At 35.4% G+C, this 18,956-nt stretch overlaps 1 protein-coding gene across 8 annotated transcripts in view; it reads right to left on the bottom strand.

The window, feature by feature from the left end:
• Positions 1-18,956, bottom strand: part of KATNAL1 (katanin catalytic subunit A1 like 1) — a 113,400-nt gene that overhangs the window by 41,461 nt on the left and 52,983 nt on the right. For 6 of the 8 annotated variants that reach the window (XM_031036052.2, XM_006727981.3, XM_081814788.1 and 3 more), the window contains exons 7-10: positions 18,661-18,819; positions 17,824-17,950; positions 15,523-15,657; positions 1,022-1,148 (exon numbers count right to left, since the gene is read on the bottom strand). In XM_031036052.2, coding sequence (XP_030891912.1) covers positions 1,022-1,148; positions 15,523-15,657; positions 17,824-17,950; positions 18,661-18,819 — 548 coding nt within the window. Of the gene's footprint in view, positions 1-1,021; positions 1,149-12,240; positions 15,267-15,522; positions 15,658-17,823; positions 17,951-18,660; positions 18,820-18,956 lie in introns of those variants that run through there. The other 2 variants (XM_081814791.1, XM_081814792.1) reach the window with 2 other exon arrangements.

Genomic DNA, 18,956 nt, shown 5'->3' on the forward strand with positions numbered 1-18,956 from the left:
TAATGCTCACAAAAAAGCTATTAGGAAGCCAACCCAACCAAAACCTCAAATTTTTATATATTTTACACAGTGATATTAGAAACTATTGGGAGCTTCTTGTCTGCCACTAAACTTACATGCACGTAAGAAAAATACTAGTACAAAAAGTGAGAAACAACAGATACTCCAGTTTTAAAGAAAGGCTACTGCTATCAATTTAAGTATAGTTAAGAAGGTAAGAAAGAAAATCCTTATTGAGTGATGTGAATTGTCTACAAAATATGATGTCACTAAATTGAAAAGGAAATATATGATATATTTTACACATATGAAATATGTATTTCCCAGCTTAAACTGATGCAACTCTGCTTGCTCATCTGCATGTGGTAAAATAATGCCAACCAAAACTAATATTATTTTATGTTGATGCAACTAGGCTCCAATTCAGGGCTAAACTGACCTTGGCTTGTCAAAGTCATTATTGCCAAATTAAGTACAATTTCTTTAAAATCAAAGGATGGATCAGAGAAAGACAACTATCACTTGGTTTCACTCATATGCTGAATAAGGATCATAGGGGAAGGGAGAGAAAACTGAATGGGTAGTCATCAGAGAGGGAGACAAACCATGAGAGACTCTTAACTCTAGGAAACAAACTGAGGGTTACTAGAGGGGAGGTGGGTGGGAGGATGGGATAATTGGTGATGGGCATTAAGGAGGGCACGTGATATGATCAGCACTGGATACCAACTGATGAATTACTGAACTCTATATCTGAAACTAAGGATGTACTGTATGTTGGCTAATTGAATTTAAATTTTTAAAAAATCAAAGGAATAGAAAAGGTGACCATATTGTTATAAAATTATTCATCTAACAATGACCCATGAGGTTATATAGAAAAGAAACAAGACAAATAAGAAATCAAGGAAATGGGTCGCTGTTTTCACATCAAGGGCTAATAATGATACTAACTTTAAGACCAATCCTCCTGCCAAATCTATACCTAATATCTAAGGTCACGGATCATTAAAAAAAATACCTGCAAACATTAGTTATATCAGCACCAGAATAGCCCTCAATCTTCTCTGCTATATCTTCCAATTGAATGTCAGGATCCAGTTCAACCTCACGAAGATTTATCTTCAGCAGATCAGTTCTTCCTTTCGCTGTAGAAGATTTTTTTGTTACTGTTGGATGTTTTACTTTACAAATCATTTTGATAAGAAATCACATATTAACATTCAGGAAAAGAAAGAGGAGTCAGTAACTTGAGTCCACCTAGTATTACCAACTCATTGTATGACTCAGAATTCATGAATATCCTAAGTGCCTTGGCTGCAGTAACTAAAAATTGAAACAAAACTCAGAGTTTTCCTTATAGATTGCGAAGCTACTTGCTGTGAAAACAAAGGGTCTGTGATCCTTTATGAAAAATAAAATCATTAATATTGAAGTACCAAACATGCTTTTAGTAAAAAACAACATTTAGCCTAGCTTTATAAAACTAGATTGCATGGGGTGTAACTCCTGTGAATCATTTTGCTCACCTTTTAGTGTGATATAGAAAAAGATTTCCTAGGATACAGGAAATCAGTCCTTAGCACAGAACACATATTAATGTGTTTTTTTACTTGGAGAGCCAGCCCACAGACATTTGCTGTTCCAATATGACTGAAATGTGTATTGTACTATGTAAGCTCAAATGAATTACAGAATTGTATAAAATAACCAATCATGCTTACTGTTTTACTATCAATTTTAATGGCAAATTTCTATTTAATACAGCATACTAAGATAATGCAAATGTAGGTTGCATCTGGCTTTCTACTATTTCCTGATATGTAAAATGAAATGTAATCTTCCCCAACTTTTATTTTGAAAAATTTTAAATCTACAGGTTAAAAAAAAAAAAAAATCAGTGAACACCCATTTACCTTCCATCTAGACCCATCAACTGTCAATATTTTGCCATTATCACTCCCATCTCCTCTCTCCTCCCTCCTCTTTTTTGAATTGAGAGCTAACTGCAGGCATTGCAACACTTCACCTTAAATTCTTCAGCATGTACCTCCTAAGAACAAAGGTATCCATACAATTATCACATTACCAGCAAATTTAACATTGTTATATTAGAATCATCCAATACACAATCCAGATTAAAATGTCCCCATTTTCCCCAGGCCCTTATGACTTTCTTAAAATACACACTGCATTTAGTTATCATATCTCTTTAGTCTTCTTTAATCTAAAGCAGTTCCCCAAAGTTTGTTTTATCTTTCCTGACATTGACAATTCCCCCAATGATCATATAAAGTCAAAGTATTCCAGTAAAGATCCCAATAGGTCTGTTTGTGGATCTGAACAGGCAGATATTAAAATGTTTATGGAAATGGAAAGAATCAAGGACAACCAAGACACACTAGAAAAACAAAAGTGAGGTGGGAGGAACTGCTCTATTAGAATTTAAGACTTATTACAAAGCAACAGTATTCAAATCAGTGTAATACTCTTGCAGAGATAAACAAATAGATCAATGATACAGAACAGGGAGTGTAGAAGCAGATCAAAGCATATAGTATGAACACCTGATTTAAGACATATGTGGTTCAAGCAGTGGGAGAAAATGCCAGAACAACTACTATCTACAGGGTAAAAAAAAAAGAAATTGCATCCTGCCTCATACCATACATAAAAATCGGTGCCAGATATATTACTACTCTAAATGTAAGATGGAAAATTACAAGCATTTTAGAAGATAAAACAGGAAATATATTAATGACTTCAGAGTGAATATCCTCAAGATATATATAGATATGTAGATACATATATTCAAGAAGTTGCCCACAAAAGAAAAGACTGAGAAACTGACCATGTTAAAATTAAGAACTCTAATTCACCAAGACTCTGTAAATAGAGTGAAAACACAAAAGTTAGAGTTTGAGAAGATATTTACAACATATACAAGTAGCAAAGTACTTATATCCAGAATATATAAAGAATTCCTACAAATATAAAGGTCAGACCACCTAATAGAAAAATGGGCAAAAGACTTGAACAGGTATTTGTTATGTATCTTTTCCTTTAGGAGTCATTTGATTTTGTTATAATCAAATAACATAGTAACATGGCTACTAAAGGAAAAGATAGTCAAATTATTTAATAAAGAAGGAAATAAAAATTAAACCACAATGAGATAGCACTGCACACCAAGAGACTGGTATAAATTTAAAAAGTCTAAGGTTTTGGAAAAATGTGAAGTAACGGGAACTCTCCTATCTTGCTGGTAGGAGTATAACGTGTAACAACCACTCTGGAACAACCACTTGGGAAGACAGATTGGATTTATTTATTGTTCCAGCTGTGCAACATGACCAGCAATTCACTGCAAGGATGGAATGCTCCATCTCGACCTAAAGAAACTTAGGCATTTTCACCATTATGCAAGTATAAAAATATTCATAGCAGTACTATTCATAATTGCCTAAAATTGGAAACAATCAAAACGTCCACCAAATAATATGATGGATAACTATTGTATAATGACATAATGGATGTTACAGGCTGAATTATGTCTACCCCAACCCCCGAAGTTTTATGTTGAAGCTCTAACTTCTAATACTTCAGAATGTGACTGTTTGAAGATAGGGCCTTTAAAAAGGCAATTAAAGTAAAATGAAGTCATCTGGGTGGGCCCTAATCCAGTCTGATTGATATCTTTACAAGAAGAGGAGATTAGGACATACATGGTGGAAGACTACATAAAGACACTGTAAGAAAATGGCTATCTAATGGCTACCTATAAGCCAAGGAAAGAGGCCCCAGAATGAAACAACACCTTGCTCGATCTTGGACTTCTAGACTGAGAAAATAAATGTCTGTTGTTTAAGCCACCCAGTCCGTGCTACTCTGTAATGGCAGCCCTAGCTGACTAATACAATGGAATGCTATACAGCAACAAAAATGCACAGCATCTAGATACCATAATATGGATGAATCTTAAAAATGTACTTGAACAAAAGAAGCAAAATACAAATAAACATAATTAGTATGATTCAATTTAAGTTTTAAAAAAAGATAAAACTTTGTTTAGGGATACATTATTAGGTGAGAAAATTTTAAGATAAAAATAAATTATTTCCATAAAAGGAATAACAGTGATTACCACCAGGGGGAGGTATGCTAGGGAAAGAATATACCGGGAGCTTCTGAGGTCTGATAATGCTCCATTTCTTGTCCTAGAAAGTAGTTACATGGTTGTTTGCCAATTATTGGATGGACTGAACTCAATTTTAATACAATTTAGTTCTATAATGAGTTATATTTCTCAATCACACACAAAAAGTAAGACAAAGCAAAGCAATGCAAAGAGCAGCCACAGTGAAAGAGAAGTAAAGTAAGCAGGCATTATCCGGGATTGCCAGAAAAAAAGAACGAGTACAAAGTCAGAAATCTTTACCTCCAGAATTCCTTATTCTTGAGAGCTCCTTATCCTTGATCATCCCCAGCCAATAGGCCCACCTTACAGTTCATTATGGTATAGAGGCAAAGAAGTCCTGCACTCAGATGGTCAGCAAGAGGGGAGTGGGAGAAAAGAGGGAAGGGCAGGAAGCCCCTAGGTTTGCTGCTACAGAAAGTGGTTGTGCTCCTGATGCCTCAGTAAGAACTCCGACTTTAACCTAAGTGTGATTTCACAGTGCTCCACGCATAGCAGGTGAACGTTAGCAGACAAATATCACTTTGCTCTCTTAGTCCTAAAGTTAGAGTATCACTATATTTGTAAATCAAAATGTTTTACTGCAGGCTGCGCTAAGAACTCAAAACACCAAGTTCAATATAATGTATTATCCCACAGAAACAAAGTTCCAGTCAGTCACCTTAAATGAACTTTGGGGCATAAGCGTGCTCAAAGGGAAGGCCTGCGTAGTAGGAAGCATCTTTTTCCCTAGTAACTATAATTTGGGGAAAATAACTTTTAATTCTGATTGTATCAGTGATTTGTTAGAAGATTCCAAGTAGGATTTATCAATTGTATAAAACTGAATGATACTGTAGAAGGATTTAACCAGAAATTATTATGTTAATAATAAAGAACTGCGAATGCCACATAACCAAGTTAGTACACATTCTAAATTTAAATAAACATCGTTAAAAGGATCATACACTTCTTATACTAACAATTCTTCTTAAGCAAACTTGGCAGTCCAGCGCAGAAGACAGCAAGTATGTGCTCTGGGGCCAGACTGTCTGGGCTCACAGCCCTGCTCTGCCTCACTGGGTGGGATACTTAACCCCTCAGTGCCTCAGTTTCCTCACATGTCAAATAAAGATAAGAACAGAATCTACTGCAGAAGACTGTTGTGAGGGTTAAATAAGTTAATACATGTAAAGCCTGGTCCACAGTCAGCACTCAAAAAATGTTCATTGTTTCCCCCGCACCACCACCACCATTGGCTAGTCAACAAACGAGATTAGACAGAGACATAGAAAACCCAGATCCCTTCTATTAAGGACCATCTGAGACACAGATAACCCAGAGAAGTAAATTCTACACAAGGGAGACAGGCCAGGCCAAAAAAACCTTCATAGAATTAGTATGCTTTAATGTCAACTTTGAAAAAAAGCAATAAACTTTTCTTAAAAGTTTTATTTATTTAAGTAATCTCTACACCCAACGTGGGGCTCAAACTCACAACCCCAAGATCAAGAGTCATATCCTCTTCTGACTGAGCCAGGCAGGCACCCCACTGGATTTTTTGTTCTTGAAATTTCTTCTTTTTAAGTAAGCTCCATGCCCAACATGGGGCTCAAACTCACAACCCCACAATCAAGAGTCACATGCTACACAAACTAAGCCAGCCAGGGGCCCCAATAAAATTTAAACAGAGGCAAAGAGAGAGAACAATCTGGGAAATGGGAGTACCATAAATAATGACATAGAAGTAAGAAGAAGCATGAGCATACCAGAGTTGTGGGAGGGGGGGAAAGGTAAGTAGGAAAGTACAAAGGAGGACTGAGAAATGGAAATAGACACAATTAAGACAGATAAGGTATGAACCAAAAAGTACTCTGACCCTGATGTGATAGGAAGTTAGACTCAGAGTCTAAGAGACTCTATGACATTTCAGTGATTTAGGGAGGTTATTCTAAAAGCAAAATACGGTTAAATGAAAGGGGCTGAAAAAGGAGTTGATTAAGCTGACCAGGCGCTTTTTGCTATAATTTAGATGCACAAATGAAGAAGAGACTTAGCATAAGGCCGAGCTGTAGCTCTGCCTGTTGTTTTGCCTTTTGTGAACTATGGCAGATTGTATTCACCAGGATGGCCGCAACAGTCTCATCCCACACATGTTCCTACAATGTGGTCTTGCCACTCTCCCACCCGGAGGTAGTCTAACTTGAAAACGAATGGGGCTGTAAATGCTTCAACCCAGGGTACAGCAGAAGTGACACTATATGACCTCTAAGGCTAGGTTATAAAAAGCAATGCCCCTACTACCTTTTTCCAGTGGAACATCTGGAGCCCTGAGTTACCTATGTATGAAATCTGACTATCTTAAAACCCACTACGCCTGAAGCAGCCCAGGCCACAGGGAATGGCCACAGGGTAAAAAGGAAGTGCTCCAGAAAGACAAGCTCCAGCTGAGGCCTCGGGGGTGCCTTTAGTTTTATCTACTCTCATTTTTATACATCTTTCCTTTTCCAACTAAAAATTTATTTTTGTGGGTTGCTTTTTCATAAAATTTTAGTCCTTCAACTATTTTTTACTTTCATATAATCTTTCTTTCCATTAATTTTACCCTAGATTTATAAATCTTTCTTTCAGGTCTCTCGTCTTTCCACGTTATTGTTTTGTCTATCCCAGACCCTTCTATCCTACCAGATGCTCCAGCTACAAGAGCTACCTGTCTATTCATCTTCAAGCAACCACACCTTTGTTTTTCTCTATGAAAATTAGTGAAAATGTAATTTCCTCCATGAAGTCTCCCCAAAGCACTTTGACCAGAATTTATTATTCCTCATTCTCCACTCCAAGGTACCATGGACCAGAGCGGAGGTGGGGGTGGGGATTAAATAGGTGACAGGGATTAAGGAGTGCATTTGTCGTGATGAGCACCAGGTGTTGTATGTAAGTGTTGAATCACTATGTTATACATCTGAAACTAATATTACACTGTACTGGAATTTACACTGGACTGGAATAAACTAACTGGAATTTTAAATAAAAAAACTTGAAAAGAAAAAGTACCATGGAAAACACTAATATCACGTTACACTGTTTTCCCTACAGTTAGGTTAAGTGTATGGCTACCTTCCAACTAACTGCATCGTGAGTTCTCTAAGGACAAGGCTTGTACATTGTTTTTATTCCCACAGTACCTAATAAATGTCTAACAGCAAAGAGCTAGATAAACACCTACTGAACTAACAGAGAAAGAGTGGAGTTCTAATTATGATTACCTGTTTGGATACACTTCAGGAGAAAGCAATTTCTCAAGTTCTACGGTCACAAGGTACACACCTTCAGACTAATAATGAGCAAAGAGAAGCACCCAAAAATGATTACCTATAATGGACATAACATTTTCATAAGGGAAAAGAAGTTTAGAAGAAAGCCTTTCAGTCAGCCAAATCTATTTTCTTCTCCACTCTTTCAAAGAAAGCTAAATTCCTACCTTTGTACCACAAAGCATGTCTTTCCCCCAATAGCTAAGCTCTCCTCAGCAGTTTATAAAATTGCTATCATCGACTATTTTTCCAGTTGCATTTTTTCCTCCCTATTACGGTGAATTAAAGTTCAAAGTACCAAAGTTTAAATGATGTCAGTTCAAGTAGTAAAACTTCTATTTTCCCCCATTAGTATTAATTTCTTATTTATAATCATTGTACACAGTAGTAAAATTAAAACCCATTTCATAAAAATATACTAGATAGCACACAGATATTTGGCTTAGAAAACAAGGAGGAGAAAAAAGGGAAAAAGGAGAAAGGAAAGAAACATTAAATCAGAAGTGATAACAAACCACTCAAATTTCAAACCTTCATGTGGCTAATATGAGAGCAAGCCAGGAACTGAGGAGCTGCTTCTGGGAGGTGGAATATTCCAGGGTGGCTTACAGCTTCTAAATTGAATCACTTTCATTACTGCTTTAAGTAAGTTTATTATTATTTTAAGTTCAACAAGTAATTTAAGCACTGTTTTAAGAAAAAGAACATTTTTCAAGTAACGAGATTGTTAGTATTAATGGAAAGACAATATAAGTCAGAAACTATAGCTAGAAATCTACCAATTAATTACATAATAGAGTCTTGAGATCTAGTCAAGAAAGTGAGTAAGGAATATGTTATAAAAAATTAAGTTTCAGGTGCCTGGGTGGCTCAGTCAGTTGAGCATCTGCCTTCAGCTCAGCAGGGAGCGTGTTCCCTCTCCTTCTCCCTCTGCCACTCTCCCTGCTTGTGCTCTGTCAAATAAATAAATAAAATCTTAAAAAAAAAAAAAAAAGTCACAGGTGAGGCTTCCACTTCTGGCCATCATGAAAAAACTGGTACCAGACTTGTCTTTCTATGGTAAACAAATATAAAACAAGAGATAAGAGGCAACTGTTTTCATGCATTAGCCAACAGACAGCAAATAACTGTAGTTTTTTCTTAAGTTCTGCCAAGAATATGAGTGCCTGCCAGAACAAAATTCAATGCCCTTCAAAGGAAAACATAATCCAGACACCCTATAATGTAGAGCATATAATAGAAATTACTGGACATGTGAAGAAACAGAAAAATGTGACCCACAATTAAGAAAATTAAAAAGTAGCCAATTCTAGAAACTGATGTTCCAGATGTAAGAATCGGCTGACAAAAACTATAAAGTAGTATATCAATTATCTCTTTCTGAATAAAAAATTATACTAAAGTTTATTGGCTTAAAATAACAATTTATTATCTTCACAGTTACTGTGCATCAGGAATTTGGGAGAAACTTAACTAAAAAGCTCTCACTTTTTCTTTTAGTCTTTTTTTTTTTTTGTCTACGATAGCTAATTTTGTGAACTTGGCCAGATATTTGGTCAAACATTATTCTAGATGTTTCTATGAGGATGTTTTTGTATGAGATTAATATTTAAATTGGTGGACTCAGTAAAGCAGACAGCTCTCCATAATGTGGAAGGCCTCATCCAATCAGCTGGAGGCCGAAGCAGAACGAAAGCCAAACCTGCCCAGAGCAAGAGGGAATTCTGCCCAAAGAGGGCCCTCAGACTTGCATTGTGACATTAACTCCTCCCTGGGTCTCCAGCCTGCCAGCCTACCCTGCAGATTTTAGACTTCCCAGTCTCTGTAATTCCATGAGTTAATTCATTAAAATAAATTTGTCCCTATATACATGTTCTATTGGTTCTGTTTCTCTGGAGAACCCTGACTAATGCAGGGTCTGTCATGAAATCTTAGTCAATGTACAGGCCAGGCCTATAGTCATCCAAAGACCAACTCACATAACAGGTAAGCTAGTTCTGGCTGTTGGTGGGAGACTTTAGTTTCTTCCCATGCGGGCTTCTCCCTAGGCTATTTGTCCTCGTGGTATGGCAGCTGGCTTCCCCAAAAGCATATAATCTGAGAGAGGGAGAGCTAGGCAGAAACTATCCTTTTTATGATTTAGCCTCAGAAGTCACTTATAGCATCATTCTCCCATATTCTATTCCTTAGAAACAAATCACTAAGTCCAATACATTGTCAGGGGGAGGGGAACTAAGCTCCACCTTTTGAAGGGAAAAATCTCAAAGAATTGCAGGAAAAAGGATAGACTAAATGGATTAAGATCTGGGGAATCCCAGCAAAGCAATGGAAACTATAATAAATAACCAAATGGAAATGCTAGATTTGAAAAATACATTTGAAATGAAAAATTCACTGGATGAGATTAAAAGATTAGCAATGGCAGAAGAAAGTGTCAATGAACATGAAGATAAATGAACAGAAATTATCCAACCTGAAGAATTAAAAAAAAAGACTGAAAAAAAAATGTAATGGGGTCCCAGTGACCTGTGCAACAATACCAAAGCCCAACATACATGCAGGATAAATAAAAGGAAAACTCCACAGAGTACATCATAGTAAAATTGCTGAAAGCAAAAAGATAAACAGAATATCGTAACAACCGTTAAGAGGGGAGCCTGGGTGGCTCAGTCAGTTAAGCATCCAACTCTTGATTTCAGTTTAGGTCATGATCTCAGGGTCATGAGATCTGAGTTCTGCAATAATAATAAATGTCTAACAACAAAGAGCTAGACAAACACCTACTGAACTAATAGAGAAAGAGTGGAGTTCTAATTATGATTACCTGTTTGGATACACTTCAGGAGAAAGCAATTTCTCAAGTTCTACGGTCACAAGGTATACACCTTCAGACTAATAATGAGCAAAGAGAAGCACCCAAAAATGATTACCTATAATGGATATAACGTTTTCATAAGGGAAAAGAAGTTTAGAAGAAAGCCTTTCAGTCAGCCAAATCTATTTTCTTCTCCACTCTTTCAAAGAAAGCTAAATTCCTACCTTTATACCACAAAGCATGTCTTTCCTCCAATAGCTGTTTATGATTCTCTCTCCTTCTCCCTCTGCCCCTCCCTGCCTAAAAAAAAAAACCATAGAGGACAACCACTCAAGAAAATAATTATTTACAACAGTTCCAAAACAGAAACCACCTAAATATCCATCAATAAGAGAATGGATAAATAATCTGTAATATGGCCATATAATGAAATCTTACCCACCAGTAAAAAAAATAGTAACATTAATAAATCTCAAAATAATTATGCTGAATGAAAGAAGACAGTCCCAAAACAATTCATACTGTATGATCCTACTTGTGAAATTCAAAATAATCTATGGCGGCAAAGATCAGATCAATGGTTGCCTGAGGTAGAAAGTGTTGGGGAGAGAGGAGAATGGGCTGCAAAGGGACACAAGAAATCATCTCAGAATGAAAGATATGTTCTACATCCTGACTGTGGTATGGTTTCAGGGCTGTATACAATTGTCAAAATCATCAAATTTTAAGTGGATAAAGTTTATTATAGATAAATCATTATTCAATAAAGTTGGTTTAAAAAAACAATAGCCGAAGAGAAAATATACATTACATACAATGGTGTGAATGACAGCGGACCTCACATCAGAAACCAGTGGAGGCCAGAAGATGACAAAATGACTATCTTTATAAGTAATGAAAGAAAAAACAAAACAAAAAACTTTTTCCAACCCAGAATTATTTATCAATTAAAAATATCCTTCAGAAATAAGGGTGAACGAAAGACATGTCTGGTAACAAAAACTGAACTGGATGCTGGCAGACCTTAACTAGAAGAAATATTAAAGGAAGTTTTCTAGAAAATGGGAGATGAACCCAGATGGAAATGTGGACCTTAAAATAGAAAAGCAGAGCAGTGGGGGTGTTAAATATGTAGGCAAATAGAAAACACTATTTTTTGTGCTCCTCTTAATTGAAGTTTAAACTAACAATTTAAATTTCATTATACTGTGGGATCTATAATGAATGTAGGTATAAAATACATGACAAAATAGCACAAAGGCTGGGGGCGGGGGAGGCAAACAGTTCTTATATTTTACATGAAATGGTACAATATTAGCTCAAAGTCAACTGTGAAAAGTTACAGGTGCATATTGTAATCCCTAGATTAACTGCTAAAAAAAAACAGGTATAGGTAAAAATCCAATAAAGGAATGAAAGTGGATACTAAAAAATAGTCAATTATCAAAAGAAATTAGGAAAAGAGGTACAGAGAAACAAAAGGGAAAATCGCAAGATGGCATACTTAAACACAGCCATATCAATGATTACATTATATTTAAATGGACTAAATACTCCAATTAAAAACCAGAAATAAAGTGGCTAAACAGCCAGACCCAACTATATGTTGTCTACAAGAACTGCATTGCAAATATAAGAACAGGGTGAAAACTAAAGGAAGAAAGCAGATATATCATGCAAACAATAAGCAAAAGAAAGATCATGAGGCTGTATTATTATCAAAGTACACATCAAGTCAAAGGGTCTAAGTAGAGACATTTCATAATGGTAGAAGAACAAAGAAGATATACCAATTATAACTGTTTATGTACCTAATGATAGAACTTCAAAATGCATAAAGCAAAAACTGACGGAATTAAAGCAAACAATAAACAAATTCACAATAATATCTGAAGAGTTTAACAACCCACTCTAAGTAATTGGTAGAAAAACCAGAGTAAAAAAATCAGTAAGGATCTATAAGACTTGAACAATATTATCACACTAACTTGATATGACCAACAATTATAGAGTATTATCAACAAGTACAGAATAAACATTCACCAAGAAAGAATATGCTGAACCATAAATTCAATAAAATTTAAAAATTGACATTCTACAGAGTAGTCCCTGACTACAGTGGAATTAAGTTAGAAATAAAAAAAGGAAAATTAGAAATGAATAGCAAAGAAAATATGCTATAGCAAAATTGGTGGGATAAAGCCAAAGCAGTGCATAAAGAGAAATTTACAGCTTTAAATATTTATATTTAAAAAAAGAAGGTTTAAAACCAATAGTATAAGTTTCTTACTTCAGAAAAAGAAGATTAAACTCAAAGTATAACGGAGAAATAATAAAAATAAGAGGAAAAAAGTCACTGAAATAGGCAACAGAAAAATTACAAAGCAAAAAATTAGGTTTTTGAAAAGATTAATAATATTGATAAATCTCTAGCAAGATGATCAAGAATAATGGAGATAAAACACAAATGACCAATTTTAGGAATGAAAACTGAGCCATTACTGTAGATTCTACAGACAAGAAGAAAATAAGGTGTGTAGATTTGTATTATGTTAACTTAAGCAAAGCTGTAATTCCATTTCCCAGGATTTACATTGCATAGCTCTGGTTCAGTGTGGACCACATGAGTCATTATGGGTGAAATCTGAAAGAAAGTTGGTTCAGGGTGTGAAGTGCATTTGCAGTTCAAGCATACTGTCACTTATCTTCTGACTCACCCTACTAGTATGGAGCAGCTCCTGCCAGATTTCCTCCTTCAGCTTTTTTGACTCCTTAGCCAGGTATATATTTAGTACTGTTACAATAGGACACCCCAATCATCAAAGTTGGAAGTCTCAGAAGCAATGAGAGCCCAACATGGGTTCCAGTCTATCCTCATGAGGTTCCAGTTCATCCACACAGGTTATACTTTGTCCTTGTTTCCACCACTTCATCTTCTCTTCCCGACTGCCCTCACTATTGACTTCAGGCTCCAGAACCAGACATGAAATCAAGAGCCTCACATAAACCCTTTAGTCAGCTTGTATGTTTGTAGTAGGTCAAATCCCAATTTGACAATTTAGAAGAAATGGACAAATTCTTTGAAAGACAAGCTACCAAAGCTTACTCAAGAAAAAATAGAGGGGCACCTGGCTGGTGCAGTTGGTTAAGTATCCGACTCTTGGTTTTGGCTCAGGTCCTGATCTCAGGGTTGTGAAATTGAGCCGCACATCAGGCTCTGCACTCAGCAGGGAGTCTCCTTGGAGTTTCTCTCTCCCTCTGCCCTTCCCAACCCCCTGCTCTCTCTCTAAAATAAATAAATAAATCTTTAAAAACAAAAAGAAAAAATAGATAACCTAACTAGATAGCCCTATACTTATTTTTAAATCAATGGAACAGAACAGAGAACTGAGAACTAGAACCCACACATACGTAGCAAAACAATTTTCAACAAAGATGTCAAAATAACTCAATGGAAAAAGAAAACTCCTTTTAACAAGTAGTGCTAAAACAACTCGACATATATATAAAAAAAAGTGAAATTCAATCTCTGACACTATATACAAAAATTACTTAAAGATGGATCATAGATTTAACTAAAGTTTCTAAAAGAAAAATAGGAGAAAACCTTTGCTCTTCGGGGTAAGCAAAGATCTCCTATGACAAAAAAAGTGCTATCTGTAAGAGAAAAACTTGACAAGAGAACATCATCAAAATTAAAACTTCTTATCAATAGACACCATAAAGAAAATTGAAAGGCAAACCAAACTGGAGGAAAATATTCACAATGCATATCTGATGAAGAACTACATAGCATTAATAAAACAACAATAAACTAATTAAAAACTGAGCAAAAGACTTGAAAAGACACTGCACAAAAGATATACCAATGACCAAGAGGTACACAAAAAAGGCACTCCACATAATTAGTCATTAGAGAGATACAATTTAGTAGGATGACTAAGATTAAAATACTGACCATACCAAATGTTGGCAAGGATATGAAAATACTGGACTTTTCATTCATTGATGGTGTAAGTGTAAAATGGTACAACCACTTAGGAAAACAGTTTGAGTATTATAAAGTTAAATATATACATATCTACCCTAGGACCCACCTATTTTATTCTTAGCTATATTACTGAAAAGAATCAAAAACATTCATCCATAAAAAGATCTGTACAAGAATATTTATAGCTTCATTCATAATAGCCCCAAACTAGAAATAACTCCAATGTCCATCAAAAAGGGAATAAATTGTGGTATAATCATTTCAAGAATAAAATACCAATACATGTAACCACATGGATGAATCTCAAAACATTATGTTGAGTGACAGTAACAGACACACAAGAGTACACATGTTATGATTCCATTTATATGAAGTTTAATAATAGGTAAAACTAATCTATGGTGATAAAAATCAGAAAAGGTTAATACCTGTTTAGGGTTTGAATTAATTGGTAGAGGGCACATAGAAACTTCATGGGGTGACAGAAATATCCTACATCTTGAGTAGGGTATTGATTAAACAGGAATATTCATTTGACAAAACTCACGAATTACACACTTAAAGATTTATACATTTCATTCCATGTAAATTTTATCTCAGTATAAAAAGAAAAAAATTCACTTCTGAAAATTTCAAGTCATCAATAGGATGAAGTTATATTTTTCTTTTTTGAAGTTATATTTTTCAAAACAGCATATTTTTAAGAAAATCCCAAGAGAACTTTATTTTTAATCACTTAAGATTTAATGAGGACTTTAAATTTAAAAGTAAAGCTTTAGATATCCTATCAAATTTATTAACATGAATACTGCTCTCAGGGCACCTGGGTGGCTCAGTCATTAAGCATCTGCCTTTGGCTGAGGTCATGATCCCAGGGTCATGGGATCAAGCCCCACATCGGGCTCCCTTCATCAGGAAGTTTGCTTCTCTCTCTCTCCCCTACTTGTGTTCCCTCTCTCGCCGTGTCTCTCTCTGTCAAATAAATAAATAAAATCTTAAAAAAAAAAAAATACTGCTCTGAATATAAGAACTGCTCTGAAATGTAAGGAACTTCAATGGAGTACTACTGTGGCCTTTCTTTCCATCTATTACAAATTGGTTTTGTGATGTTATAAACTTTAAGCGGAATGCCAAACGACTAAAGACCTTTAAGTCTATTTCTTTAAAAATAGAAAAACGTAACAGGAAGAAAAAAAGAGAAAAATATAGTAAAAGGAAGGCATCATACCTGTTGGGAGAGGTATATATATCCTTTTTTCTAATCTCCTTCTCAAAGCTTCATCAATGTCCCATGGGAAATTAGTAGCAGCCAATACCATAACCATCTTGGAAGGATCATCATTCTCTAAAGCTCCTCCAACTCCTATACACAATTAGGGGAAAAGAAGGCATTTTCCTTAAAGTCCTTTATTCTCTCATTCAACTAACATCTCTAAGCATCAGCCAGAGGTTTGTCATAGGCTCAATGACGGAAATAATGCAGTCCTTCTGACCTCTGTATGGTGGCAGAACCAGACACACCAACAGGTAACTATAAAACAAGGAGGCAATAGAATTCATATAATCTATTACAGGATTCTAATCCAGTAAGAAAAACCATTTTTTTAATAACAAAATGAGTGTATAGTTGCTCTGAAAAGAAAAGGCATGGGAGATTACGCTGTTTTACTCCTTTTTTAAATCATGAAGTCCCTCAGAAAATTTTTATTTTAGTTGTTAGTCTAATTTATTTTCTCAAGAAGGAATGAAGAAGGTTCACATTTGCTAATGTACTAGCAAGCAATCATAATATGGCAGGATATACTGCAATAATTTTATCCTTCAAACTTCTAAGTGACTTGGAAAAAACAAAAAATCTGAGAATGAACCTAATAATCATCACTACTGAAAATATCATTTCTTTTTATACCAAACCAAACATATATACCTTGAGTCTACTTTTTCAGAATTAAAGTTTTAGAATAAAAAGTTTCAGGTTACACAATGGAAACTTTGGAAAATGTGCAGTAAAAACAAACAAACAAACACAAACAAACAAACAAAACAAAACTCACAAACTTTATTACTAAGAGTTTCTAGTTGTGGCCTGGCATAACAAAGTAGTGAATTTAAAGCAACCCAGTTCAATATGGTATTTTCTTAATAAATTATTACCAAACTCCTGTTTCAATCATTATCACAAAGAATCAAGCTATGCAACTAATAATCCCCAACAGTAGTCACAAACACCCCTTGATGAAATTCAGCTGACTAAATTTATATTCAGTGATATTTTTAAAACATCTAATGTATTTCTCCTCTAGATCCCTCCCCCAAAATATACTTTAGCAGGAATTAAAATGATAAACTCAGGGAGGGCAGGGACTCATATACTACACTGCTTTTTGCATCCTTACGGTGCCTGGCACTACATAACACACACTGTAAGGATTCAGTAAGTATCCACGGTTGCTGTAGAACCATAGCTGTTTTGAAACAACACATTCTGGGTATTTTTTTTAACACATTTTACATTTGCCACACAACTACCAGAATAATAAACCTCTGAAGACAGCTCTGGCCCATCACTCTCTTCCTTCATTGCCATTTCTTTGAATAACTTCTACCAAAGCTTCAAAGCCCAACTTGGCTGTTCCCTTCCATGACTCCCTCAGTCTGGGTGGTACCTCTCCTACTGTGTCTTCACCACACCCAGAGTTTAGTTCTACCACACAATTTAAAATGTATTGTTAAGTTGCCTGCTTCCCAACTAGATCAGTGGTTCTACTTTTTGGTTTCATGATATGTTGTCTATACTCTTAAAAAATTACTGAGCTCCAAAGAGCTTTTGTGTGTGTGGAATACATCTATCAATATTTACCATTAGAAATTAAAACTGAGAATTTTTTAAAATATTCATTTTAAAGTAACAATAATTCCAGTATTTTTTAATATAAATAACATTTTATGAAAAATAACTGATTTTCAAAACCAAAAAAAATTTAGTAAGAAGAGTGGCGTTTTCCTACATTTTTGTAAATCTCTTTAATGTGTGACTCAACAGAGAACAGCTGGGTTCTCTTATCTGCTGCTGCTTTCCATCTATGATGACATCCCAAATGTCTTGCAGCCTCTGAAACACTCCACTGTATTCTTGTGAGAGAATGAGAGCGAAAAAGGGCAAATAATGTCTTGATATTATCGTGAAAATGGTTTAGCCTTCGCAGACCTTTAAGAGGGCCTGAAAGATCCCTGGGGCCCCGGACCACATCTCTGGAAGCTCTGCAGTCCTAGTAAAGTCCTTACCAGCCATGACACTCCTTTTCTTTGTAACCTCAGAACCTGAAATGGCATGTGATTCATAACACGTATGCGGTAAATGCTATCTGAGTGCATGAACAAACTGAACAAGTGGGTGGATGAACAAATGATTACAAATAAATTCAGGCTGCCTTCGAGTCCATTCACTGAGAATTTCCACAATATGAATCTACCCAAAATTCAAAAAGGAAATACAACAGTTTGGGGACAGTAATTAAATATCAATTACCATCCATCTGAATGAGTAGTTCAGACTTGACTCTGCGACTTGCCTCATGTTCATCAGAGGTTCCTCTTCGACTACAGATAGAATCTATCTCATCGATGAAGATGGTGGTAGGCGCATAAAATCTAGCCTTTGTAAAAAACATTTTAAAGAAACCATTCAATGAGCTCATAAAACAATCTGAATTTTTTAATGCCATTTCCTCCTCCTAAAACAATGGTAAAAAAAGAGCAGAAATTTCTCACTTGCCACCATTTGGCTACTGACAGAGATTAAATCATTTACATAAGAAAATGGAAATTTCTAAAAATAAAAGATGGTTGGTGAAGGTGGGTGACAGATACATGGGGATTCATAGTACTATTATTTCTACTTTTTTGTTTGGAACTTTCCATAATATAAATCTTTTTAAAGATAAATCATCCATCTCTATCTTCCAATATATATTCTTAAATAGCTACTGCAAGTCCCTTATGAAAAAAGAACAAACTTTAATGATAGATTTCTAATTTTTAAAACATATACTAAAATATACTCTGCTCAACCAGCTCATTAGAAATCCAGAAATATCACACCACACACATTTCCAAAGTGTCTTCCACCCTCACTGGATAGGATGCCAAAGGGTCTTCCCTTACCTCAGAGAGGAAGAAACACTGAAGACACATCAACTACTCCACAAAATCCACCATCCCATACCTTACTCATGTGTCAGGATGAACTGTTCAACTACAACTCCATTTGCCCTTTTAAAAACAGATCCCTAAGTGAATGGATGTAAAAGGGGTATCATCTGCCTACACAAACAGTACTTTGAAATCTGCATATATCATCACTTACCATTTCAAACAACAGACGGACTAACTTCTCAGATTCACCTCTATATTTAGATGTCAGTGTAGAAGAGGAAACGTTGAAGAATGTTGTGCCACATTCAGTGGCAACAGCTTTAGCTAGCATAGTCTTACCAGTGCCTGGGGGTCCAACCATCAGTACACCCTGAAATTTCAAAAGCTGTATTAAATGTTTTATCAGATTAAAATGCATTCTTATAAAATATCATCAGCTATTGATGTACATAAAAATTTTCCCATCAAAAGATAAGCTCAACTGTCACAGCAAAATCACAGTGTATT

This window comes from Leptonychotes weddellii, chromosome 3 (assembly GCF_054177405.1).
Source record: "Leptonychotes weddellii isolate Sample4059 chromosome 3, ASM5417740v2, whole genome shotgun sequence".
Classification (NCBI taxonomy): domain Eukaryota; kingdom Metazoa; phylum Chordata; class Mammalia; order Carnivora; family Phocidae; genus Leptonychotes; species Leptonychotes weddellii.